Source organism: Globicephala melas, chromosome 8 (assembly GCF_963455315.2).
Source record: "Globicephala melas chromosome 8, mGloMel1.2, whole genome shotgun sequence".
Taxonomy (NCBI): Eukaryota; Metazoa; Chordata; class Mammalia; order Artiodactyla; family Delphinidae; genus Globicephala; species Globicephala melas.
The window spans coordinates 25,498,145-25,525,236 of record NC_083321.1 but is presented as its reverse complement, the minus strand read 5'-3'; the positions used below and the strand labels follow the sequence as shown (position 1 = coordinate 25,525,236).

Below are 27,092 nucleotides of genomic sequence, written 5' to 3'. Positions count from 1 at the left end.
CAGAAGTTATTGATTTATGGTTACACAATTTCTGTCTGGGATGATGCAAGTTTTGGAAATAGATAGTGGTGATGATTTCAAAACATTGTAGTTGTAATTAATTCCACTAAATCATAATTAGTACAACTGAATTGTAATTTTAAGTTTAACCACTTTAAAATGGCAAATTTTATGTTATATATTTTTTACCACAATAAAAGAAAATTCTAAATAAAAGTGGTCTACAAAACATCAGAGAAAGTATGATTTATTTTAGTTTTTAAAAAATGCATATATATGAATACCTATGTGTGTCTGTTTCTATACAAACACACACATAGAAAAACTCTGGAAGTCATATACCATAATTTTAACAATCACTATTTCTGGATGGTGGGGTTATGGGTGATCTTCACTTTCTTATTTTAAAGTATCTATATCGTCTACATTTCTTAAAATAAAAACATGATTTATAAGCTGATTGAATACGTTATTTTCAGTATGAAAGTGAATGAATGCTGATCAACTTTTTATGAATGCAAGTCTATATTCATTTCTATAATCAATCAGATGTAGGAATTACTTGCTATTTATAGCTCTCAAGCTATGTTATAGCTATGAATATTAAAATGACAATCAATATCTCTGGCCTGGACTATTACAGTATTCTCCAAGTTGGAATGCATGCCTTTAGCTTTGTCCCCCTGTCTACCCACATCATCACCAAAATGACATTTCAAAAAAGTAATCTAAGCACTTTACCCCTTGTTTAAAAGCCCCCAAATGGTAGTGTCAAGAACAAATTTCTATGAATGGACTATATAGCCCTCTACAGTCAGTCTTCTGCCTATCTTTTCAACCTCTTATCCTGCTACTTACTGCCTTGCTAACCAACACCTAGTTTACATATTGAATAACAATATTTCACTTTTCTGATTCTTTGCTCACTTTATTCCATCTAATTTAAATCTCTATCTGGAAAATTCTTAGTTATTTTTAACAACTCAGCTCAAAAATGTCTTGCTGTGTGAGGTCTACCCCTCATACACAAGTAAGGTGAAAAAAGCAAACACTAATCATAAAAGATGGAACAGCTATATTAATATCAGACAGAATAATATTACTAGGATAGGGATGGACATTTCATAATGATAAAAAGGTCAATTAATCGGGAAGTCATCATAACTATAACTGTGTATACACCTAATAACAGGGCTTAAACACACATGAAGCAAAAACTGACAGAACTGAAAAGAGAAATACAAATTCACAGTTATAATTAAAGATTTCCCACTAATTGATAGAACAAGTACACAAAAAAATCAGTAAGGATAGAGAAGACTTGAACAACATTATCAACCAAACTGACCTGACATTTATAAAAACATTCTACCAGTCAACAACAGAATACACATTCTTTTCAAGGGTACATGAAATATTTGCCAAGATAGACAATATACTTGGCAAAAAACCAAGTCTTAATATATTTAAAATGATAAAAGTCTTACTTAACTTTGAAGTCATTAACAGAAATATATTTGGAAAATTCTCAAATATTTGGAAATTAAACAGCATGCTTATAGGTCAAACTCATATTCATGGGTCAAGGAAGAGCTCACAAGAGAAATTTTAAAATATGTTCAACTGAATAAGAATGAAAACACAACACATCAGAATTTGTAGAATGAAGCTAAAGCAGTGCTTAGTGGAAAATTAATAGCTTTAAATGCTTATATTAGAAATGAAGAAAGGCCAATAACCAATAAATTGACAAGTTAGATGAAAAGAACAAGTTCCTTGAAAGAAAAATTAGCAAAATGGACTGTGTTGGAGGTCTCCAAGTCTACCCCCAGGTTTGGTGATTTGCTGTGAAGACTCATACGACTCAATATACAGTTGTACTCCTGACTAAGATTTATAACAGCAAAGAATATAAAGCAAAATCAGCAAAGGGAAAAGGCACAAGAGGTGAAGTCTGGAGGAAACCATGTACAAACCTCTTTCAAGAGTCTTCTAGTGGAGTCACATAGGACATGCTTAATTCCCACAGCAATGAATTGTGATCACAAATGTAAATTGTTGTCTACCAGAAAGCTCATTAGAGACTCAATGCCCAAAGTTTTTTGGTTGCTGGTCACTCTCTGCCTAGCATGTGCCAAAACTCCTGACTCCCAGAAAGAAAGCAGATGTTCAAAGTAAACTACTTAGTTTAGGCCCAGTGAGCCATTCCTGTCTGTTAGAAAGTGGTGGGAACCCTCCCCAAATCCAAAGTTCCAGGTACCAGTCAAGAGCCAAACTTACAAGCAGGTCTTTCAGAGGCCTTTCACAGGCCTGCTATGTCAACTATTTTCTGCACACTGACATAAAAAGAAATTGAGACTCTGAATAGCCCTATAAATAATTTAAAAACTATATTTGTTATTAAAAATATTCCCACAAAGAAAAAGCCTAGATAGCTTCACCAATGAATTGTATATAATATTTAGTAAGTAACACCAGTTCTACACAATACTCTTTCAGGAGGAAAGAACACATTCCAACTCAATTTATGTGGCCAGTATTACTCTGATACAAAAAAACAGACCAAAAGAATGCAAAGAAAAAACAAAACCTACATATCAATATTCCTCATCAATTCAAAACCCCTAACATAGCATTAGCAAATCAAATCTAGCCATATATAAAAAGGATAGTACATATCCGAGGAATGCAAGGTAAATTTAGAAATTAATTAATGTAATTAATTGGTTAATACTGACACATTAACAGAATAAAGAAAAAAATATGATCTCAATAGATACCGAAAAAGCATTTGACAAACTTTAATACCCACTCATGATAAAAATTCATTCATGATAAAAACTCAGCGAACTAGGAATAGAAGGAAACTTCCTCAATCTGACAAAGAGCATATACAAAAAAATCTATGGCTAACATAATATGAAATGATGAAAGATTAAATACTCTCCATCTAAGATGAGAAGTAAGGCAAGCACGTCAACTCTTACAACTTTTATTTAACACCGTACTAAAGAGTCCTAGCTAGGGCAATAAGTTGAGGGAAAAAATAAAATGTATACAGAGCAGAAAAAGAAGTAAAATTTATCTGCCTTAAATTCTCAGATGACATAATCATATATATAGAAAACTCCAAAGTCCAACCAAAAAAACCCTACTACTATAATAAGTTAATTAAAAAGGTAAAAGGAAAAAGAAAAGGTAAAAGGATACAAGGTCAATGTACAAAAATCAATTTTAATTCTATATACTAGCAACAATTAGAAAAATTAATTTTTAAAATACTATTTACAGTAAGAGCACAAAATATGAAATATTCTGGGATAAATTTAACAAAATACTTGCAAAATCTATGCAATGAAAACTACAAAACATTTCTGAAGGATATTAAAGAATATCTAAATAAATGTAAAGATATATACCATGTTCATGAATTGTATGTTATGATGTCAATTCTTTGCAAATTAATCTATACATTCAACACAATCCAAGTCCAAACCCCAGAGACTTTTTCTTTTAGAAACTGACAAACTGATTCCAAAAGTTATATGGAAACGCAAAGGACTTAGAATAGCCAAAACAATTTTGGAAAAGGACAAAATTGAAGGACCTATACTACCACATTTTAAGACTTCTTATAAAGTTACGCTAATAAAGGAAGTGTTATATTGGCTTAAAGATGGACATATAATCAAAGGAATATAATAGAGGGTGCAGAAATAGACCCACATATATTTATTTGGTTAACTGATTTTCAAAGAAAGTACCAAGGCACAATGGGAGAAAAAATTGTCTATTCCACAAAGGTATGTGCTAGAACTGAAAATTCATGTCCAAAAAAAGACCCTTGATCCTTATGTCATATTGTACATAAAAATTAACTAAAAATGTATTACAGACTAAACGCTTATACTAATTTTTTAAAGTTGAGAAACGGAAAATATGAAGCATGGAGAAAATCATCAGTGATGGTCCTAATTTCTTTAAGAGCTTATACCCCCAACATACTTGAATTTTACCTGAAACTTCTTGTCTTCCTCAAACTTTTTCTGATCGCATAATTCGTCATAATGTTCTTGTAACTTAGTATGAGTTTCTTTAAGTGATGATAACTCATTTTTAATCTCATTAATTTCTCCATTAAGTTCTTCAACCTAATATAACATTTAACCAAAATGAACACGTATATAAATTTATTTTGTATAAAAATACTTTATTAACACAAGTCTTTGGAAATAGTAAAAAATGAAAACATTCCAGAAGTAATTACTAATATTAAAAGCTACCATTTATTGAACTGTGCTGAGTACTTAATAAACATAATTTCATACTCATAAAAATCCTATGAGGTATTTTTAGTCTCCAATTTACAGGCGAGAAATGTGAGGCTCACAGACGTTAAGTAGCTTGCCCAAGATCAGGTAGATATAAAGTGGTAGTCAAGATTCAAATCCAAGGCTAAGTCTAGGGGTTGTGCTTTCAAGTACTACATTAAACTACCTCTTGTTACAAATGAAAAATTAATTTATTTTTAATCATAAAAATTCTATAAAAGTTACCACTTCACTGCTTTCTTAAAGTTTTATTTTCTTGTTGCAAATTAGATATACAGATTTTAACTCAATTAGATGAAGAATACTGAGCACTAAGCAGTACAACAGAAACTGACTCTTCAGCCTAATACTTGCATCTACACACTGGGCTTTTACTGGCTATAAAATTTCATAATCTTTTTCTTGGGGGGGTTCTCCTTCATAGGAACCGCAAATGTAAGACAAAGTAAGTTCCATTGAAGAGAAAAATACCTTTTTGTCATAAAATATTACAAAAGTTTCTCTTAATTTTAAACGACTAAAAATTCCACAAGTGCTCTCTATCCCATCCTCTCCTGTCTCCCCCTCCCCTCCTTTTATAAAAAATTTTTTTGATGTGGACCATTTTTAAAGTCTTTATTGAATTTGTTACAATACTGCTTCTGTTTTATGTTTTGGTTTTTCTTGGCCGCGAGGCATGTGGGATCTGCTCCCCGACCAGATATCGAACCCGCACCCCTGCATTGGAAGGTGAAGTCTTAACAACTAGACCATCAGGGAAGTCACTCCTGTCTCCCTTAGAGCTTAGCTCTAGCAAAGATCTCTTCACTCCTGCCTAGTCTCAATCTTTCCCACTATACCAGCATGTTTTCAGCCCACAAATATGCTCTTGTCACGTTCCTAACTTTTTTCTCTTTGACTCAATTACTCTATCTCTCTTACTTCTTAAAATAAAGTCCACTCTTACTACTTTCAAATTCTAATCTCTCACCACTCCTTAACAACCGACTTCTGCCCTCATTGTTCTACTGATTATTTTTCTCAGCTATCACCTGCAAATTAGCCAAAGGACTTGTTCCAAGTTTCACACCATTTAACAGCACTGTAGCTCGACTATGTTGACTACTTATTCTTGAAATAGCCTCTTTTCTTCATTTTCATGGTACTACTCTCTCTCTATCCTTCTACCTTTCTCACCATTCTTATCAGGCTCCCTCTCCCCTCCTGCCCCAATATACACACACTAACCACTAGCAAAATGTTGGTGTTCCCCAAGGCTCTTTCTTCTTTATTTAGCCTTCTCTTCAAGTCTGCCACTCCTTCCACAGATGATCTTATCATACCCTCAAATTTCATCTTTATGCTAATAAGTCTTAAATCTATATCTCACTCCCAACCTCTCTCCTATGATTAGATTCACGTTTCCAAATGCATGATATACATTTCAAGTCAGATGTCCTGCCGTCACCATAAATTCATCAGTTCCCAAATTAAACTCATTTTCATCCACCAAATGGTGCTTCTCCTTTCACATTCCTTATGTCAATTAGTGACATTATTATTCTGCTCATTATATTAATCTCAGAATCATAGTTTACTCCTTTTCCTTCTAAAATCCATTATACATAAAATGTCACTAATCCTGCTAATTCTACTTCCAAAATGCTTCCTGTATCTATCCCTCTTCTCTGTTCTCATTACTGTTGCCCTAATTTACACCCTCATAGGCTCGTGGTTAGATTATTTGCAACATTCTTCTTACTAATCTCTTTCCATAACGCCATTCTCCATACTGTTGCAAGAGTTATTTTTCTAAAATGCAGATCTATGTCACTTTTCTGCTTTAAAAATCTCAATGGCTTCCCATTACTTATAAAATAAAATTCAACTTCCTTCGTAAAGAACTCTTCAGAAGGTGATCTCAACCTAATTTCCACTGTCACATTCTAGATCAGACTATTCATCATCCTGGAGAATGCAGTTTCATGCCTCCATCATTTTTCCCTTTCTTAAATGGAATACCCACAGAGTGGAATAGGAAGTATAGGAAGCAGGCACCTTCTGCCTGGTGAAACCCTATTCATCTTTCAAGTCCAAATTCTAGTGTCATCTTTTCTCTAAAACTTTCTCCAACCTAGTTAAACAATATGATTTATTTTGTGCTTTCACAGTAATTTGTTAATACTAATGTTAACACTACTAAAAACACTCAACACTATTGTGGTTAACTTAATAATTACCTGTCTTTTGAGAGTGTGAGCTCTTTAATAATCTTTGTATTTTAGGCATCTTTGAAAATCCAGCACCTAGAATAGTGCCTAACACATAACAGATGCTCAACATATGTTGTGAATTGAATTCCTTTTGTGATACCCCCTTTCCCTAAATAATTTCTAAACATCCCCATTTATTATCTTTTTATCTATACACAACCATTGGCTGTATAACTAGCCAAATAAAAACAGATACACATACCATGTTCTTTAAGACATTTCAATGAGTTTTAAATATATTATCTAGTAATATTCACTGTTTATTTTTTTAAACAGCAGTATATATGATTTCATCTTATTTTTGTCAGTATCTTTTAATGATTTTTAGAAACCCATTTTGATCCAATCTCAGTAGCAACACTATAATTCTCCTTCACTCAAGAATGGTGAAAAACTGGTATCAAGATAGAAACACAATTAAAGAGTAGATCTGACCTCCCATTCAAGAAAACTCCTATACAACCAAAGCAGCTTTTTAGAAATTTACCTATGTTCTGTTTAGTATGAAATCATATGGAAGTGAAATGATTTTAGATGCTAAAAATCCTAAGACAAAACCAATTTTATCCAAATTATAGACTCTGGCCTCACCAGTGAAGCTGAATGCTTATTTTCTTAATTCAATTGACTTTTTTTTTCTTGGGAGAGGGACATACTTGAAATATCATTAGGAAAAATAAATGCTTAATTTTCTCTTAACTCAACTAATTATTTTTGGTGTGGCTGGCATATTCAAGTTTATATTCTCTTTTTACTTCATAGTTTTCCTTATCCTGACAGTACTATTTCCATGATCTTTTAAGCCTTAGAAATGAGAAGGAAGTGTTGGGATGCAAGGTAGATTAGCTGAAGCTAAAATGAAAATTACTATGCTTGTTGCTTAATGACAAACTTTACCTATTTAGGGGCCACTAAGCATTTTATAGTATTCTGATACAATTAATTACAAAATATTTTTTGAGAATTAGGTAACGCTTATCAAATTCATCAGTGAAGATTTAATCTCTTCAAAATACAGATTAAGAGAACATGTTAGCTGCAAATGGATCAAAAAATCAAGAATTACTTACAAAACAATTTATATCAAACAAAATCATCTACAGAATAGTATGCATATATATATTATTATAAAATATATTAGTATAGTATTAGAATTATATTATAATTAGTATAATAGTTTAAAATATAATCTTACTTACCCAAAATATAGCTTTCATAAACACTTAAATAATTACCTTCTATTTTTTTTAGTTCTTTTAAAAGAATTGAAGGCAATAAAAATAGATAATAAAGTAATCGATTTGGGGGTTCACCAGTCTTAAAAGTGAACCTTATATTTCACAACTTTAATTTACATCACTTTTCACTTTTATTATCTACTTCACTGAAATTAAAATTTAATGTAAAATAAAGAGTTGTGCTTTAAGGCAATAGTCACATTTATAACGTAACAATTCTCATGATAAAATGTTAATACTATAGAACCCAACTACTGTATATATGTTCTAAACATGGCTTTAATACAAGTCAACAAAACTGCTGAGGAAAGCTAAAGAGATCAGCTAACAATAAGACCTATATAATTCTTTATTATAATCATTTACTAAAACACTATCAATGGTTTTGTGAAAAGGAAAATTAATTTTTGTCACATATGAAAGGTCATACAAAATATACGTAAATACACACGTATATGTATGGTTTTTCATGCATGAAAGCATTACAGAAAATTTTATTAAATTTAGCTTTAAAAACATTCACTTCTTGGAAATATAAGTACAAGAAGACAATGTGTCAGACTTTATTCCTATATTATTTTTGCAATATTTTTTTAGCATTTAATAGTGATTTTAAATGTCTACTACTTAAAATATTTTAATATTTTACTGTTTAATAAACCTACATGCTTTTTCCAAGTTTCTAGTGCTTGCTCATGCTTGTTTTGAAGACTAAGGAACTTTTCTTCATTTTCTTTCACCTTCTCCCTTTGCAGCTCATTATCTCTTTCAAGGGTCTGCAATAAAATTAATTATCCAAAAAATAATCAATACCACATTAATGAATTTTGATGTGTTTTATGTTGCTTGGACCTTTGCTTCTAACATGCTGAAAGTGCCATACAGATCAGTGATGATGTGCTACCTCAACAATAATTTTCATAAATTAACAGAAAGGTGCTTATAGTTTAGTTAACAGGAAATAGGGGGAGGTTATGAAAAAGAAATGGCTATAAAAGGGTATAAAAACATTGCCATTATTCAGTTTCACTGCATAAGTTTTAATGTACTGAAAAAGTAATATAAACTACAGCACTGAAAAATATGAAATGTAGCACAATCCAGCCTAACCCTACTAAAAATTTTTATCTACCACAGAACATATTTTCCATATCTGTTTATTTCAGAAATTAATTGGCTGGAAAACTCTTAACTACAATTTAAATTTTTAATTTCAAATTAACACTTTTTTAGTAGAGCTTCAATATTTTCTATATTAACTTATTACCTCATAAATTAACATATTACATAATCACCACCACACTCCCCTCTCCTGTTCCCAAAAAACCTTTAAAGGGTAAAAATATGACTGTTTTCTAAGACAAGGGTTTAAAAGCAATTAAATCAGTGTCACCAATATTATTAGGTTTCTTCAGTGTCTGCTGATAATCCAAGTAAACTTCTCTAAAAGGACAAATAGTAAGAACTCTCCCTACATGTCTAATATATCTGAAATTTTTATGTTCATTTGTTTATCGTTATTAAAGCTAAGTACATTCAGGGTAAACATCCAAGCCACACAAAGGATAGAAAGAAAAGGCAAAGTTTTCCTCTACTGTTTTTCCAGCTCTCCTCCCCAGAGGTAACCACTCTAGTAGTTTCTTGTGTATCCTTCCAGAAATTATCTATAAGCATACAAGTACATAAAATATATCTTTTTAAGTAGAGATGAAACCACATAATACATACCATGTTGTTCTGCAATCTGCTTTTCTAAAATTATGAATAATGTATCTTGCTTAATTTCCATATCATTATATATAGATCTATCTCATTTTAAAGGCTTCATAGGCCTAGGAGACTTTCAAGATGGCAGAGGAATAAGACGTGGAGATCACCTTCCTCCCTACAAATACATCAAAAATACACCTACAGAACAGCTCCTACAGAACACCTACTGAATGCTGGCAGAAGACCTCAGACTTCCCCAAAAGGCAAGAAACTCCCCACGTACCTGGATAGGGCAAAAGAAAAACAAAAACAGAGACTAAAGGATAGGGATGGGACGTGCACCTCTGGGAGGGAGCTGTGAAGGAGGAAAAGTTTCCACACACTACGAAGCCCCTTCACTGGAGGAGACGGGGTGGTGGGGAAGATTCGGAGCCACGGAGGAGAGCGCAGCAACAGGGGTGCGGAGGGCAAAGTGGAGAGATTCCCACACTGAGGATCGGTGCCGACCAGCACTCACCAGCCTGAGAGGCTTGTCTGCTGACGCACTGGGGCGGGTGGGGGCTGGGAGCTGATCAGAGGTCAGACCCCAGGGAGAGGACCGGGGTTGGCTGAGTGACCACAGCCTGAAGGGGGCTGGTGCACCACAGCTAGCCGGGAGGGAGTCCAGGAAAAAGTCTGGAGCTGCCAAAGAGACAAGAGACCATTGTTTTGGGGTGCGCGAGGAGAGGGGATTCAGAGCACCACCTAAATGAGCTCCAGAGATGGGCACGAGCCGCGGCTATCAGCACAGACACCAGCGACTGGCATGAAACACTAAGGCTGCTGCTGCAGCCACCAAGAAGCCTGTGTGCGAGCACAGGTCACTCTCCACACCTCCCGTCCCGGGAGCCTGTGCAGCCCACTACGGCTAGGGTCCCGTGATCCAGGGACAACTTCCCCGGGAGAACACACGGCACGCCTCAGGCTGTTGCAATGTCACACTGGCCTCTGCCGCCGCAGGCTCACCTGGTATTCCATACCCCTCCCTCCCTCTGGCCTGAGGGACCCACAGCCCCCTAACAGATGCCCTCAGGCGACCCACACGCAGAGGCGGGGCCAAATCCAAAGCTGAACCCCAGGAGCTGTGGGAACAAAGAAGAGAAAGGGAAAGTTCTCCCAGCAGCCTCAGGAGCAGCGGATTAAATCTCCACAATCAACTTGATGTACCCTGCATTTGAGGAACACCTGAACAGACAACGAATCATCCCAAAATTGAACTGGTGGACTATGGGAGGAACTGTAGACTTGGGGTTTGCTTTTTGCATCTAATTTGTTTCTGGTTTATGATTATCTTAGTTTAGTATTTAGAGATTATCATTGGTAGATTTGTTAATTGATCTGGTTGCTCTCTTCCTTTTATATATATATACATATATTTTTTTCCCTTTTCTAAGTGTGTACGTGTATGCTTCTTTGTGTGATTTTGGCTGTATAGCTTTGCTTTTACCATATGTCCTAGGGCTCTGTCTGTCTTTTTTCTTTGTTTTCTTTTTTTTAGTATAGTTTCTAGCTCTTGTTATCATTGGTGGATTTGTTTTTTGGTTTGGTTGCTCTCTTTTTTCTTTCTTTTTTTTTTACTACTTTTTTTTTCTTTTCTTTTTTTTTTTGCGATACACAGGCCTCTCACTGTTGCGGCCTCTCCCGTTGCAGAGCACAGGCTCCGGACGCGCAGGCTCAGCAGCCATGGGTCACGGGCCCAGCTGCTCCGCGGCATGTGGGATCTTCCCGGACCGGGGCACAAACCCGTGTCCCTTGCATTGGCAGGCAGACTCTCAACCACTGCGCCACCAGGGAAGCCCCTTATTACTTTTTTGTTTTTTTAAATTTTTTTATTTTAATAACTTTATTTTATTATTATTTTCTATCTTTCTTTTTTTTCCTCCCTTTTCTTCTGAGCCCTGTGGCTGACAGGGTCTTGGTGCTCCAGCTGGGTGTCAGGTCTGAGCCTCTGAGGTGGGAAAGCCGAGTTCAGGACACTGGTCCACCAGAGACCTCCTGGCCCCACATAATATCAATGGCGAAAACTCTCCCAGAGATCTCCATCTCAACGCTAAGACCCAGCTCCACTCAACTACCAGCAAGCTACAGAGAGGCTGCATAAAATCATAATAAGTTCACAGAAACCCCAAAACACACCACCAGATGCGGTCCTGCCAACCAGAAAGACAAGATCCAGCTTCATCTACAAGAACACAGGCATCAGTACCCTCCACCAGGAAGCCTACACAAGTCACTGAATGAACCATACCCACTGGGGGCAGACACCAAAAACAATGGGAACTACGAACCTGCAGCCTGCGAAATGGAGACCCCACAGTAAGTAAAGCAAAATGAGAAGACAGAGAAACACATGGCAGATGAAGAAGCAAGGTAAACACTCACGAGACCAAACAAATGAAGAGGAAATAGGCAGTCTATGTGAAAAGGAATTCAGAGTAATGATAGTAAAGATGACCCAAAATCTTGGATATAGAATGGAGAAAACACAGGAAAAGTTTAACAAGGACCTAGAAGAACGAAAGAGCAAACAAACAATGATGAACAACACGATAAATGAAATTAAAAATTCTCTAGAAGGAATCAATAGCAGAATAACTGAGGCAGAAGAACAGATAAGTGACCTGCAAGATAAAATAGTGGAAATAACTACCGCAGAGCAAAATAAAGAAAAAAGAATGAAAAGAACTGAGGACAGTCTCAGAGACCTCTGGGACAACATTAAATGCACCAACAATCAAATTATAGGGGTCCCAGAAGAAGAGAAAAAAAAAAGGGGCTGAGAAAATATTTGAAGAGATTATAGTTGAAAACTTCCCTAATATGGGAAAGGAAATAGTCAATCAAGTCCAGGAAGCATAGAGAGTCCCATACAGGATAAATCCAAGGAGAAACAAGCCAAGACACATATTAATCAAACTATCAAAAATTAAATACAAAGAAAAAATATTAAAAGCAGCAAGGGAAAAGCAACAAATAACATACAAGGGAATCCACATAAGGTTAACAGCTGATCTTTCAGCAGAAACTCTGCAAGCCAGAAAGGAGTGGCAGGACATATTTAAAGTGATGAAGGGAAAAACCTACAACCAAGATTACTCTACCCAGCAAGGATCTCATTCAGATTTGAGAAATTAAAGAGAAATTTTGATGAGAGAAATTAAAACTTCTACAGACAAGCAAAAGCTAACAGAATTCCGCACTGCCAAACCAGCTTTACAAAAATGCTAAAGGAACTTCTCTAGGCAGGAAACGTAAGAGAAGGAAAAGACCTACAATAAAAAACCCAAAACAATTCAGAAAATGCTAATAGGAACATACATATCAATAATTACCTTAAATGTAAATGGATTAAATGCTCCAACCAAAAGACATAGACTGGCTGAATGGATACAAAAACAAGACCCATATATCTACTGTCTACAAGAAACCCACTTCAGACCTAGGCACACATACAGACTGAAAATGAAGGGATGGAAAAAGATATTCCTTGGAAATGGAAATCAAAAGAAAGCTGGAGTAGCAATTCTCATCAGAAAAAATGGACTTTAAAATAAAGACTATTACAAGAGACAAAGAAGGACACTACATAATGATCAAGGGACCAATCCAAGAAGAAGATATAACAATTGTAAATATTTACGCACCCAACATAGGAGCACCTCAATACATAAGGCAAATGTTAACAGCCATAAAAGGGGAAATCGACACTAACACAATAATAGTAGGGGACTTTAACACCCCACTTTCACCAATGGACAGATCATTCAAAATGAAAATAAATAAGGAAACACAAGCTTTAAATGATACATTAAACAAGATGGACTTAACTGATATTTATAGGACAGTCCATCCAAAAACAACAGAATACACTTTCTTCTCAAGTGCTCGTGGAATATTCTCCAGGATAGATCACATCTTGGGCCACAAATCAAGCCTTGGTAAATTTAAGAAAATTGAAATCGTACCAAGTATCTTTTCTGATCACAATGCTATAAGACTAGATATGAATTACAGGAAAAAAATCTGTAAAAAATATAAACACACTACTAAATAACCAAGAGATCACTGAAGAAATTAAAGAGGAAATCAAAAAATACCTAGAAACAAATGACAATGAAAACATGACAACCCAAAACCTATGGGATGCAGAAAAAGCAGTTCTAGGAGGGAAGCTGATAGCAACACAACCCTACCTCAAGAAACAAGAAACATCTCAAATAAACAACCAACCTTACATCTAAAGCAATTAGTCAAAGAAGAACCCAAAAACCCCAAAGTTAGCAGAAGGAAAGAAATCATAAAGATCAGATCAGAAATAAATGAAAAAGAAATGAAGGAAATGATAGCAAAGATCAATATAACTAAAAGCTGGTTCTTTGAGAAGATAAACAAAATTGATAAACCAGTAGCCAGACTCATCAAGAAAAAGAGGGAGAAGACTCAAATCAATAGAATTAGAAACGAAAAAGGGGAAGTAACAACCGACACTGCAAAAATACAAAGGATCATGAGAGATTACTACAAGCAACTATATGCCAGTAAAATGGACAATCTGGAAGAAATGGACAAATTCTTAGAAAAGCACAACCTCCCGAGACTGAACCAGGAAGAAATAGAAAATATAAACAAACCAATCACAAGCACTGAAATTGAGACTGTAATTAAAAATCTTCCAACAAACAAAAGCTCAGGAATAGATGACTTCACAAGTGAATTCTATCAAACATTTAGAGAAGAGCTAACACCTATCCTTCTCAAACTCTTCCAAAATACAGCAGAGGGAGGAACACTCCCAAACTCATTCTATGAGGCCACCATCACCTTGATACCAAAACCAGAAAAAGATGTCACAAAAAAAAGAAAACTACAGGCCAATATCACTGATGAACATAGACGCAAAAATCCTCAACAAAATACTAGCAAACAGAATCCCAAAGCACATTAAAAGGATCATACACCATGATCAAGTGGGGTTTATCCCAGGAATGCAAGGATTCTTCAGTATACGCAAATCAATCAATGTGATAAACCATATTAACAAATTGAAGGAGAAAAACCATATGATCATTTCAATAGATGCAGAAAAAGCTTTCGACAAAATTCAACACCCATTTATGATACAAACCCTCCAGAAAGTAGGCATAGAGGGAACTTACCTCAACATAATAAAGGCCATATATGACAAACCCACAGCCAACAATGTTCTCAATGGTGAAAAACTGAAACCATTTCCTCTAAGATCAGGCACAAGACAAGGTTGTCCACTCTCACCACTATTATTCAACATAGTTTTGGAAGTCTACCCACAGCAATCAGAGAAGAAAAAGAAATAAAAGGAATCCAAATCGGAAAGAAGTAAAGCTGTCACTGTTTGCAAATTACATGATACTATACGTAGAGAATCCTAAAGATGCTACTAGAAAACTACTAGAGCTAATCAATGAATTTGGTAAAGTAGCAGGATAATGCACAGAAATCTCTTGCATTCCTATACACTAATGATGAAAAATCTGAAACAGAAATTAAGGAAACACTCCCATTTGCCACTGCAACAAAAAGAATAAAATACCTAGGAATAAACCTACCTAAGGAGACAAAAGACTTGTATGCAGAAAACTATAAGACACTGATGAAAGAAATTAAAGATGATACAAATAGATGGAGAGATATACCATGTTTTTGGATTGGAAGAATCAACATTGTGAAAATGACTATACTACCCAAAGGAATCTGCAGATTCAGTGCAATCCCTATCAAACTACCAATGGCATTTTTCACAGAACTAGAACCAAAAATTTCATTATTTGTATGGAAATACAAAAGACCCCAAGCAGCCAAAGCAATCTTGAGAAAGAAAAATGGAGCTGGAGGAATCATGCTCCATGACTTCAGACTATCATACAGAGCTACAGTAATCAAGAGAGTATGGCACTGGCACAAAACAGAAATATAGATCAATGGAACAGGATAGAAAGCCCAGAGATAAACACACGCACATATGGTCACCTTAACTTTGATAAAGGAGGCAAGAATATACAATGGAGAAAAGACAGCCTCTTCAGTAAGTGGTGCTGGGAAAACTGGACAGCTGCATGTAAAAGAATGAAATTAGAACACTCCCTAACACCATACACAAAAATGAACTCCAAATGGATTAAAGACCTAAATGAAAGGCCAGACACTATAAAACTCTTAGAGGAAAACATAGGCAGAAAACTCTATGCCATAAATCATCCTTTTTGACCCACCTCCAAGAGAAATGGAAATGAAAACAAAAATAAACAGATGAGATTTAATGAAACTTAAAAGCTTTTGCACAGCAAAGGAAAGCATAAACAAGACAAAAAGACAGCCCTCAGAATGGGAGAAAATATTTGCAAATGAAGAAACTAACCAAGGATTAATCTCCAAAATTTACAAGCAGCTCATGCAGCTCAATATCAAAAAAACAAACAACACAATCCAAAAATGGGCAGAAGACCTAAACAGACATTTCTCCAAAGAAGATATACAGATTGCCAACAAACACATGAAAGAATGCTCGACATCACTAATGATTAGAGAAATGCAAATCAAAACTACATTGAGGTGTCACCTCACACCAGTCAGAATGGCCATCATCCAAAAATCTACAAACAATAAATGCTGGAGACATTGTGGAGAAAAGGGAACCCTCTTGCACTGTTGGTGGGAATGTAAATTGATACAGCTACTATGGAGAACAGTACGGAGGTTCCTTAAAAAACTAAAAATAGAACTACCATATGACCCAGCAATCCCACTACTGGGCATACACCCTGAGAAAACCGTAATTCAAAAAGAGTCATGTACCAAAATGTTCATTGCAGTTCTGTTTACAATAACCAGGACATGGAAGTAACCTAAGCATCCATCGATAGATGAATGGATAAAGAAGATGTGGCACATATATACAATGGAATATTACTCAGCCATAAAAAGAAACAGAATTGAGTTATTTGTAGTGAGGTGGACGGACCTAGAGTCTGTCATACAGAGTTAAGTGAGTCAGAGTTAAGTGAGTCAGTTCTGAAGAACCTAGGGACAGGACAGGAATAAAGATGCAGACGTAGAGAATGGACTTGAGGACACAGGGAGGCAGAAGGGTAAGCAGGGACGAAGTGAGAGAGTGGCACAGACTTATATATACTACCAAATGTAAAATAGATAGCTAGTGGTAAGTAGCCACATAGCACAGGGAAATCAGCTTGGTGCTTTGTGTCCACCTAAAGGGGTGCGATAGGGAGGGTGGTAGGCAGATGCAAGAGGGAGGAGATACGAGGATATATGTATATGTATAGCTGATTCACCTTGTTATACAGCAGAAACTAACAAACCATGGTAAAGCAATTATATTCCAATAAAGATGTTAAAAAATAATAATAACAATGGGGGCTATTCTGCAAAAGGTCATCCAGCAAGTCACTCAGAATTGCATGACAGGTCCCCTCAAATGGGAACTCAACATAGAGGAACTTGCTCCACTGAGGAATGGAAAATAGACTTTACTCAAATTCCCAGAGCCCCAGGAAATTTTAAATCCGTGTTAGTGTTTGTACCTTTTTCGGGATGAGTGAAAGCATATCCCACCTGGACAGAAAAAAATCTCTTAAGTAGTTAAAGCCCTCATTATGGAAATTACTCCCTAATTTGGATCGTCTAACACCCTTCAAAGTGACAATGGACCGGCTGCTGTCTCTAGCATAACCCAACAAGTGTCTAAAGCGTTGTGTATTGATTAGAAACTACATTTATCCTGAGACTAAAATCAACAGGAAAAAGTGAGAAAATGAATCATACATTTAAAAAAAGAGCAATGCTAAAGTATGTTGAGACTAACTTCACTTGGGATAAGGCCTTGCCAGTTGCCCTGTAATGGATTAGAGTGGATTCCAGAAGCAAGCTTAAATTAAGTCCCTTTGAAATTTTGTGTGGCAGGCTTTTCCAGGTGTCTACTCAGGCAGAAGAATCCAGTGATGTTTTAAAAGGACCTACTACTGCTAATTATGTCAAAATTATAGCCACTATACCAACCTCTGTTTATAAGTGTGCTTCCAATAGGTCTGCCTATCCACCTGAAGTACCCCTGGACCCTATTCAACCCAAACACCTCATCCTCCTCAAAAGCTGGAAAGAGCAAGGACATGACCATCAGTTGGCTGTGAAGTGGACAGGATGGGGCCATATGAGGTCTTGCTAACCACTCAGTTATGAGTGAAAGCAGCTGGGGTTAAGCCATGGATTCACCACACCCGTGAAGGCAGAACCCACAACGTCAAAGCACCAAGGAGAGTCTCTAAGCTAGAGGAAACTACAGTAGACAGTGGACTTGTGAGCCTCTGAAGATTTAAGATTTCTGTTCAAATAAAGATAAGTAATAAAAGCAAAAAAATAAATAAATAAAATAAAATAAAGGCTTCATAGTATTCCATCTATTTAGAGTTCTCAATTACTATACAGATTATCAATATGCAAGGATATAATTATGCAAAATTATGGAAACATCTAAAAAAAGCATTTTGCAATTTTAACATGAAGATTCTCCTCTAGCTCATAAAGAACTATGCACTTTGAGAGCACTCAATGAATACCTATTTTGACTGCCTCTACTTTAGGACAATGCAAATATTTTTATATGTCATGATTTCATCTTAATTTATAGGTACATATTATAATAACAGGGCAGTCTCTGAATATTTACAATGGCATGTATTTAATAGATGCTTAGTACTTTAACATTGTAATAAATATTTACAGTATTTATATTAATAACACTGTATTTTAAGATGGACAAATCAAAGTTTAGAGGAGACATGGGAGAGTATACCACAGACTTTATCCTAGTAATAATAAATGACCAAGAGCATTATGTTCTTAAAAAGTATATTATATTAATATATATCAATCATTTCCTGTCCCTACTTATACCCCCATCTAAAAGAAACTGCCAGGTTTTTTCTCAGTTTCCATGTTTTGGAGACATTCCATCCTTCCCTTAGAATTTGGACCAATTGCTCTTTCATTCTGCTACACTGATCAGGTAATCTCTGAAAATTTCCTTTTTTCTTCTGTGATGGGTCTCCTGTTTCCTAGATCCCATGATTTCCTCTTGGTTTACTCCCTTGTCTTGATAAAGCAACCTTTCTACTACTTCTTGATAAAGGAGGCATTTTTTGAGACCCTGCTTGTCTGAAAATATGTTTATTCTACCAATACTCAACAACTTCTTTGGCTAAATACCATACAATTCTGCTTTGGAACCTCTGAAGGCATGGTTCTATTATCTTCTACCTCCAGTGCTGCCAATGAAAAGTCTGAAGTCATTATGTTGCCATTCTCATTTTGGATCCTTCCTATGTGACCTACTTTTTTTTCTCCCACCGAGAGTTTTATAATCTTCTCTTTAAGTGTAGTATGAAATTTCGTAATGATATGCACTGGTGTTAGGCAAAACAAACTCAGATCCTTCAGTTCTGGGTTACTTTCCTGCATTATTTCTTTGGTCACTTGCTCTCCTTCCATCTTCTCTGTTCTCTCTGAAACTCACCAGACCTCTTGAACTGACCCCTCATTTTCTTCCTTTCCTGTTTTTCATCTTCTTGTCTTTTGGTTCTACTTTCTCAGATCATCTCGATATTATCTTCCAACTTTTCCATTGTACTTTTTCATGTCTACTAATACATTTATTTTAAGGGTTCTCTTTTATTCTAGGAATGTTTCTTTTTTTAGACTCAATTACTGTTTTGTGGATTAATAAATATATTTCTCTTAACTGAGTATATTTTCTTAGCTTCTCCAAGTTTTTTTTCATTACCCTGTTTGTTTTGTTTGTTTTTCACACTGGAGACTTTCTTCAAATATCCAGTGATCCTTAACTGCTTGTTCATATTTAACAATGAAATATTAAAAAGCTGGCTGAAAGCTTTGTCAACTACAAAATTTTGTCACTATAATGGTGGGCTTCACTGTGCACTGATCTGGCTGAGTTGTTTCATCGGGAGAGCTTAACTGCAGCAGCTATAGTCTCTTCTCTTGAGCAGGTTAGTTGCCCCATAATGGAATCTTCCATTCTGCTGCCTGGATGTTACAAGGCTAACTGTCCTCTTAAGGACTAGGCTGGGAGGTTTCAGAATTCAGTATTTAGACTTCCCAAACTATTTTCAATACAATACTCTTAGTACTGTGCTGGTAAATAGGGTCTCAAAAAAAAAAAAAAAAAGCCTGATTTGCAGCACTTGCCAATTTCATTAGTGTTAAAAACCCCACCATTGTCAACTCAAGCTACCACTCATTTGAACCAACTTACAAAATGACAACAGCTCTAACAACTAGCTCTCCCTGGTACCAGTTGCCTCTAGCACACTACTGAATCTCCCAAACCTCAGTTGCTCCTCAAACTCTCCAAAGTAATTCTCCAATCTTCTGCCAAACAGAAGACAGGGAGTGCCTATTTGTGCAGGGTAGGGGAAAGAATCTGGATATGCAACAGTTTCCTATATAGACCTTCTAGTTTTTGGCTTCAGTTGTGCACCTTACTTCTAGAGGCACATGATGCTTGCAATTCCCGATTATTTCTGTATCTTCAACTTGGGTTTCTACTTTCTCTCATTTGCTAAGTAAATTACTAATTTTCCATATGGTTCCCACTTTTAAAACTTAATTTTTATCGTTTCTTCTCCCTATTTCCTCATCCTTGTGGATTTATTAATGTCATTTATTGCAGTTTCAGAAGGAAATAGAAGGGAATGTATAGGTTCAATCTGATATATTTAACCAGAAGCCCTGACCTAGCAATATTTGAACTTGCAAAGAGTCTGAATTTACTCATTGTTAATCATTCATTAATTTAATAAGATTTAATGAGCTCCTACTATGTGGCAGATACTCTTTTGGGCTCTTATTAGTGAAAATGTTACTCTTTTTATGGAATTTACAGTCTACCAGGAAGTTATTTGCTATTATTTGCATCTGGATTAATAAGTCTGAAAACCCTCTTTGAAAAAATGTATATTGTGGAAAATCAAAATAAACCACCTGTTAAGGCTTTAATATACCAAAAACTAAGTAAATTATTCTGGTTAATACTATGTTAACACTATGACTATAGGAGCAAACTAACTAAATAAATTATTCTTCCTAACACTATGATAATAGCAGCATAACTATACTTTTATCTGGACTAAACTATGATTAAATCATAGTAGAAAATATTCTCTATCATGAGAATTTAGGTCTCTATGCTCCAAATTGTACTTAAAAAAAAGTAAGACAGATGATAGCATGATTGCAGAGCACTGAAAAACAGTAGGCCATTATGAAGAGTAATGATCCCTTTTAGTACAGGTGGAATTAGAATGCTCCTCGGGAAAACACTTGAGATATCTATGCAGCATAATCCTCAGCAACAGTTAAACATTAATATTTTGTTATACTATATATCAGTGGTTCTCCAACACCAGTCTGTAAACAAGTACTGATCCATGACAAAAATCTCACTAGTCCATGGCAAAAAATGTCAATACAAAATCATCAAGTGTGTTCTCTTGTAAAGGACTGTCCTTTATCTGATATTACATCCTTAATATACTTTTGGTGTTAAAAAGTTATCTTTTATAAAATGAAAGTGATGATAGATGGTATTGTTTATTTTTTAATGCCCTTATCTGTTAAAAAGAGGACAATTCTAACCTGTTCTTGCCAATACTTCGTTTGAAATTTTACTATATGAAATCTAGTTTCTCCATGTACTGTCAAGGCTCAGGCAATAATGGGGCTGGTAAAAGAGAGAGGCATTTGGATTATCTAAAATACTGGCAGTTATAGTTAAAAGATCCTGGAACCACAGTTACCTTCATCACTAACTCAAAGAAACACATGACTACATATATTTATGACTACTGTAGGCCCTGTAGAATTCAACAATACATAAACATTGGATTTAGAGCCGATGAAGGGCAATTTGAAAGTTGCAGTCTTTGTATAACTGATGTAACAAGAATGGCAGTTCTCACAGATCTAGGAAAAAATATCTTAACAATGTAATGTTGTAGAAATAGTGCTGAAGTAGAATCAAGACAAAGATTTAATTCTGGTTTTGCCACTAATTATAGGGCCTTGAAGTACACTGCTTACATTTAGTGGATCTCTATTTCATCACAAAATGAAATGGTTGGACTGGCTAATCTCTAACATTTTGATCATCCTAAAAATCTACGCATCAACTCCTTTAAATGGATTGAAAGTTATCAGACAATCCTGATAACTGTTACTCATCAACAATTTGGATAAATTATATCACATGTTTCTTGAGAGAAGGTTCAACACCTTAGAGAAACAGTCCCAGTTATGCCTCTATAGGGTGGGTAGAAGAGGTGAGGGGGGGAGATACTTGCTGATAACTGGACTTTAAGAGAAATTTTTTTAAACTAATCTTTTATTGGAGTAGATGAAAGCGTTAAAAGAAGGGAGAGATTTGGCTCTAGTATACGTTTTCCCTCTCCCTAGTACTGGGGGCAGGCAAAAGAAAAGAGGAAGGCAAACCTCTCTTTACATGACTAGTCATAGAACATCAATGGTAAGAAGATAAGTGTTTCATTGTTCAGGTTAAGTTTGGTTTCATTCAATGATGATGGACTCAGCATAATTTCTGGGGCCAGGTGCCAGAAATTAAAGACACTTAGATACAAAACTTTTTCTTTTCTTTGTGGTTCCTCCCTCCTTCTCTCTTTCTCTCTCTCCCCCTCTCTTTTTTCCTTCCTTTCCACCTACCATGGTGTTTTTTATTTTCTACTTAATGCTATGGTCCCCTGGGATATTCACAGGCCAAAGGCAGACCCTCACAGATGCCTAAGGGCCTCACCACACGACTCAGCACTGGGTTCTACCTCCTGCAAACTGCTAGACCTATGTATTATGTCCTGGCTGAAGTTGGTGAAGTCAGTCTCTCCATCCCATGGTTCCTCTGCCTCAACCTATGGTAGGTGGGTAACCTCTAAAGGACTGCAACTGCCAGGCAGGGATGCAACTCAGTACCTGGACTGGTGACTCACTCCTTGCCAAGGCACCTACCTAATGTGCCAGGGCACTGCCAACCTGGGACAGAGGATGCTTCAGGGCACATGTACTCAGCTCAGACCCTCCCTGCTACATCTAGGCCTCCACCTGTGTTAAAGGGCAACAAGAGAACACAAGCCTCTACCCACCAACGTGACCCAGTCGACTCACAGCAGTGGCAAGACAGGAGCAGGGAGGCTAAGGCTGTGCCGGGCTGAGGGCACCAAAGGGTAGAAGAGCCAGAAGCCAAGAATGGTTCCTTGTAGGCAGTAGGGGGCAGGAGAACGCTGGAGCTGAGGCTTCAAGCCCCAGTGCATGCTCCATTTTCTCATCAGACTTAATTTACAAAACATATATTCAAATATAAAAATTAAAAAAGGGGCTTCCCTGGTGGCGCAGTGGTTAAGAATCTGCCTGCTGATGCAGGAGACATGGGTTTGAGCCTGGGTCCAGGAAGATCCCACATGCTGTGGAGCAACTAAGCCTGTGGGCCACAACTACTGAGCCTGCGCTCTAGAGCCCACGAGCCACAACTACTGTAGCCCATGCCTAGAGCCCGTGCTCTGCAACAAGAGAAGCCACCACAATGAGAAGCCGGTGCACCGCAATGAAGAGTAGCCCCTGCTCGCCGCAACTAGAGAAAGCCTACGCATAGCAACGAAGACCCAACGCAGCCAAAAATAAATTAAATAAATAAATAAAAATTTTAAAAAATGTTAAGACGGGGCTTCCCTGGTGGCGCAGTGGTTGAGAATCTGCCTGCCAATGCTGGGGACATGGGTTCGAGCCCTAGTCTGGGAAGATCCCACATGCCACGGAGCAACTAGGCCTGTGAGCCACAACTAGTGAGCCTGCGCGTCTGGAGCTTGTGCTCCGCAACAAGAGAGGCCGCGACAGTGACAGGCCCACGCACCGCGATGAAGAGTGGCCCCTGCTCGCTGCAACTAGAGAAAGCCCTCGCACAGAAATGAAGACCCAACACAGCCAAAAATAAATTAATTAATTTTAAAAAAATGTTAAGATAGTGACCACAGCATATTAAACCTGAACTCAAGGCTCCTCTGGGCTTTATGCAACTGTACTGGTTACATTCCCATGAAGCTGGCCCAGGCCTCTGCTGAGAGTGGTCTTTTTGTGGAAGGTGAATGTACTTTTCCTGGGAAATGCTCAGCTCCACCCTTCATTACCAAGAATCCCTTCAGAGGCGCACAAATATTTTCCACTGGCCACCCCAGTGGAACATGTCCCCAACGCCTTCTCTTGAGTTGAACATCCCATCACTTGGCAGTTCCTGCTCTTCCACTAACCTCCACATGCCTTCACATAGAGCCAAGGAACCACCATATTCTCAATTCTGCATGCTTCCAGGGCCATACAGCATTAGAACAAGCATAATAACACTTCAAGCTCCACTAGAACAGATTACTCCAAAAACTTTCCTCCTTGAAATTTCTAGACTAGCACTGGGCATCAGTCTACATGTTCTTGGTGTACACTTCAAAACTTCAAGAAACATATGCCAAGTTCTCCCACGTGAACTTATCACATTTTACTGGCAACACCACAGTGGACCTTCAGGTTTCGACAACATCTCAAACATCCATCTAAAAAACAAGATGGCAGTTTCCCCTTTTCGTACCCCAATTTTTACACGATTTTCCTGTAGACTCTCTCACTTAGATTCATGAGGGGAAATGCATCTCTCTCTATTAGGGATGTAAGAGAAAAATCTCTCTTAATGAACCTGCACTCCCAAAACATCAGTGGCCATAACTTCTCCTCCACAATCATTTTCGTATATATACTGGGAAGAGGATGATGGGGTGATTGCTATGGTAATAGGGCCAGTTCTATCATGTTCCTGTGAAGAGGGAGCTTCCACCCCCCCGCCCCGCTCCATTTCTGTGAGGTCACAGATTCCTCTCCTAGAATGTGGTGACACTTGTCACCTTTTATTTTCAGTTTTGGATCTTGGCCACAATTCTAAGACACAGAAAAAAAAAACACAAACCCATCCAATCTGCTACAAATCAGTTACTTGATAAAACTGAACATTTAACTAGCAACTTAAATGTTAAAATAAAACATGCTCATAAATTTTACCTCAAAAAGCAAACAAAAGATCTGTCAAGTACTGAACTCTATTTAATGATGCTCATGATGTAATATGTTAAGGGTGAAGTGTACAGATGACTGCAATTTACTTTGAAATGCATATTATAAAAAAGGGGTGGAGAAACATATGATAAAGCAAATAGGTAAAATATTAATTGTAGAATCTAGGCGGTAGGTGTATGATTGTTTATGATACAATTCTCTCAACTTTCCTGTATGTTCAAAAATTTTCATTAAAAATGCTGGGGAAAAATAAATAAAATAAAATAAATGCTCATTATTTTGGACATTGATAACAAGTTGATGAAGGAGACCAATATTTTACCCTTAAAATTCAAAATGATCTCAGATAAAGTTGGACAGACAAATGCAACTAAACAGGTAAAACTCATTAGATGAAAATATACTTATATATATATATATATATATAATCAGGATATGTATATATATCCTGATTATTTTCTTTTAGCACCTTCAATTCTTCTTCCATTTTAGTATTAGCTTGAGTCTGTTGCTGAAGTAACTGCTGCAATTGTTGGAAAGAAATGATGATGCCCTATAAAAAAGTATAAATATGACATATTAATTGATAAAGTTTTAAGGCAGTAGGTATGTTTCTAAACTCATTCTTAAAAATATATTTTCTAGTTTCTTAACTTATTATCTTTACAGTTTAATTTCAATGCCATAATAAACAATATACTGAAATTAACTAATGGCATATTTTATTAATTTAATATTTAACATAATTTGTATTACATGATTTCTTACAAAGTATTATTTCTAAGAGTTCCTCAAATAATTAACAAAGTTTTTGAAATGGACCACAAATTCTGTGACACTACTGAAAAATGTAAAGAATTCAAAACTAAAACGTTTGTTGGTTTTCTCCCCAAATGGTAAATATTATCACTACTAAGATATATCACTGCTGGTGGGCTAGGATGGCATGGCATGCATTCAGAATCAAACAGAGGAAAAGCAGAAGAGAAAAAAAAGAAACAAGAGAAATTTTCTTTCACATATGTTTTTTTAGAATAGAATAAGTATAAATATCAAATAAATGCAAATGAGAGTAAAATGTCCTGTAAATGCATGCTCTAAGCATACATACATTTCAATAATTATCTGCCAGTGGTCCAAACTAAGGAAAAAAACTAATTTATTTTTATTCTTTTTATTTTATTTATTTATAAAATATTTTAATGTAATCTTTTTTCCAGCTTTATTGAGATATAATTGCCATATAACATGTAAGCTTATGGTGTACAACGTGATGATCTGATACACATATTTATTGTGATATGATTAACACAATAAGGTTAAGATCTCTATCACCACACATAATCACCAAGTTTTTTGTATGTGGTGAGAACATTTAAGACTCTCTGTATAAAATAAATAAGCTACAAGGATATATTGTACAGCACAGGGAATATAGTCAATATTTTATAACTTTAAATGGAGTATAATCTATAACAATTTTGAATCACTATGTTGTACACTTGAAACTAATATAAAATTGTAAATCGACTACCCCTCAACTAACTAAATAAATACTTTTAAAATAATATGTCTTCGGAGTCTCATAAAAAAAAATCTACTCTCGTAGCAACTCTCAAATATATGATACAGTATTGTTAACTAAAGTCATCATGCTATACATTCCATCCCCAGAACTAACTCATCTTGCAACTGGAAGTTTGTATCTTTTGATGAACATCTCTCCATTTCTCCTCTGATTTATTTTTTAATGGGAGTATAGGTGAGACCTGGTTAAAAGAGGTACACATGTATCCATTCAATACACACCAACTGGGTGCTTACTATGTGCTAGGAATTGACCTAGGCATGATTCCATTTGTTACTTAACTTAGTTTATTTCCCACATTGTATTTGGTTTTTAAAATATTTACTGGCTTCCAAATTATCTTATGATTGCTTGCCTGTTTTTCTTCTTGAATATGGGTAATCTCTTCATTAATCTTCTTATTTAATTCCAATTCCTAAAAAATGTGAATAATTTTAAAGTTATGATACAAAATTCAGCAAATTGTACATTCAATTCAGTGCTTAACAAATTTGGGAGTGTGATGACCTATTATTACTCCAGAGAACCAATGTTTGATTACTGTTGAAGCAGTGACTCTAGTGAACTGAAGATGGTGTTAGATACCCAGTACAGGCTGGTGCAAACTTATAAACATTAATGTTAGAAACTACAGAATTTCTCATCTCCAAAAGCTTTCCTGAGGATACCATTATACCAGAAGATTAACTGATACCATATTAAAGTGAAAATAAAGTGGTTATAGCTAAATTTTATTATCTTAAAG

The 27,092-nt window shown here is 36.0% G+C and overlaps 1 protein-coding gene across 1 annotated transcript in view; it reads right to left on the bottom strand.

The window, feature by feature from the left end:
* CCDC73 (coiled-coil domain containing 73) overlaps positions 1 to 27,092 on the bottom strand; it is a 105,510-nt gene that overhangs the window by 15,438 nt on the left and 62,980 nt on the right. Inside the window, exons 10-13 of the mRNA XM_030864802.2 lie at positions 26,703 to 26,762; positions 25,211 to 25,312; positions 8,487 to 8,600; positions 4,017 to 4,151 (exon numbers count right to left, since the gene is read on the bottom strand). Of these exons, the coding sequence (XP_030720662.2) occupies positions 4,017 to 4,151; positions 8,487 to 8,600; positions 25,211 to 25,312; positions 26,703 to 26,762 (411 nt within the window). The remainder of the gene's footprint in view (positions 1 to 4,016; positions 4,152 to 8,486; positions 8,601 to 25,210; positions 25,313 to 26,702; positions 26,763 to 27,092) is intronic.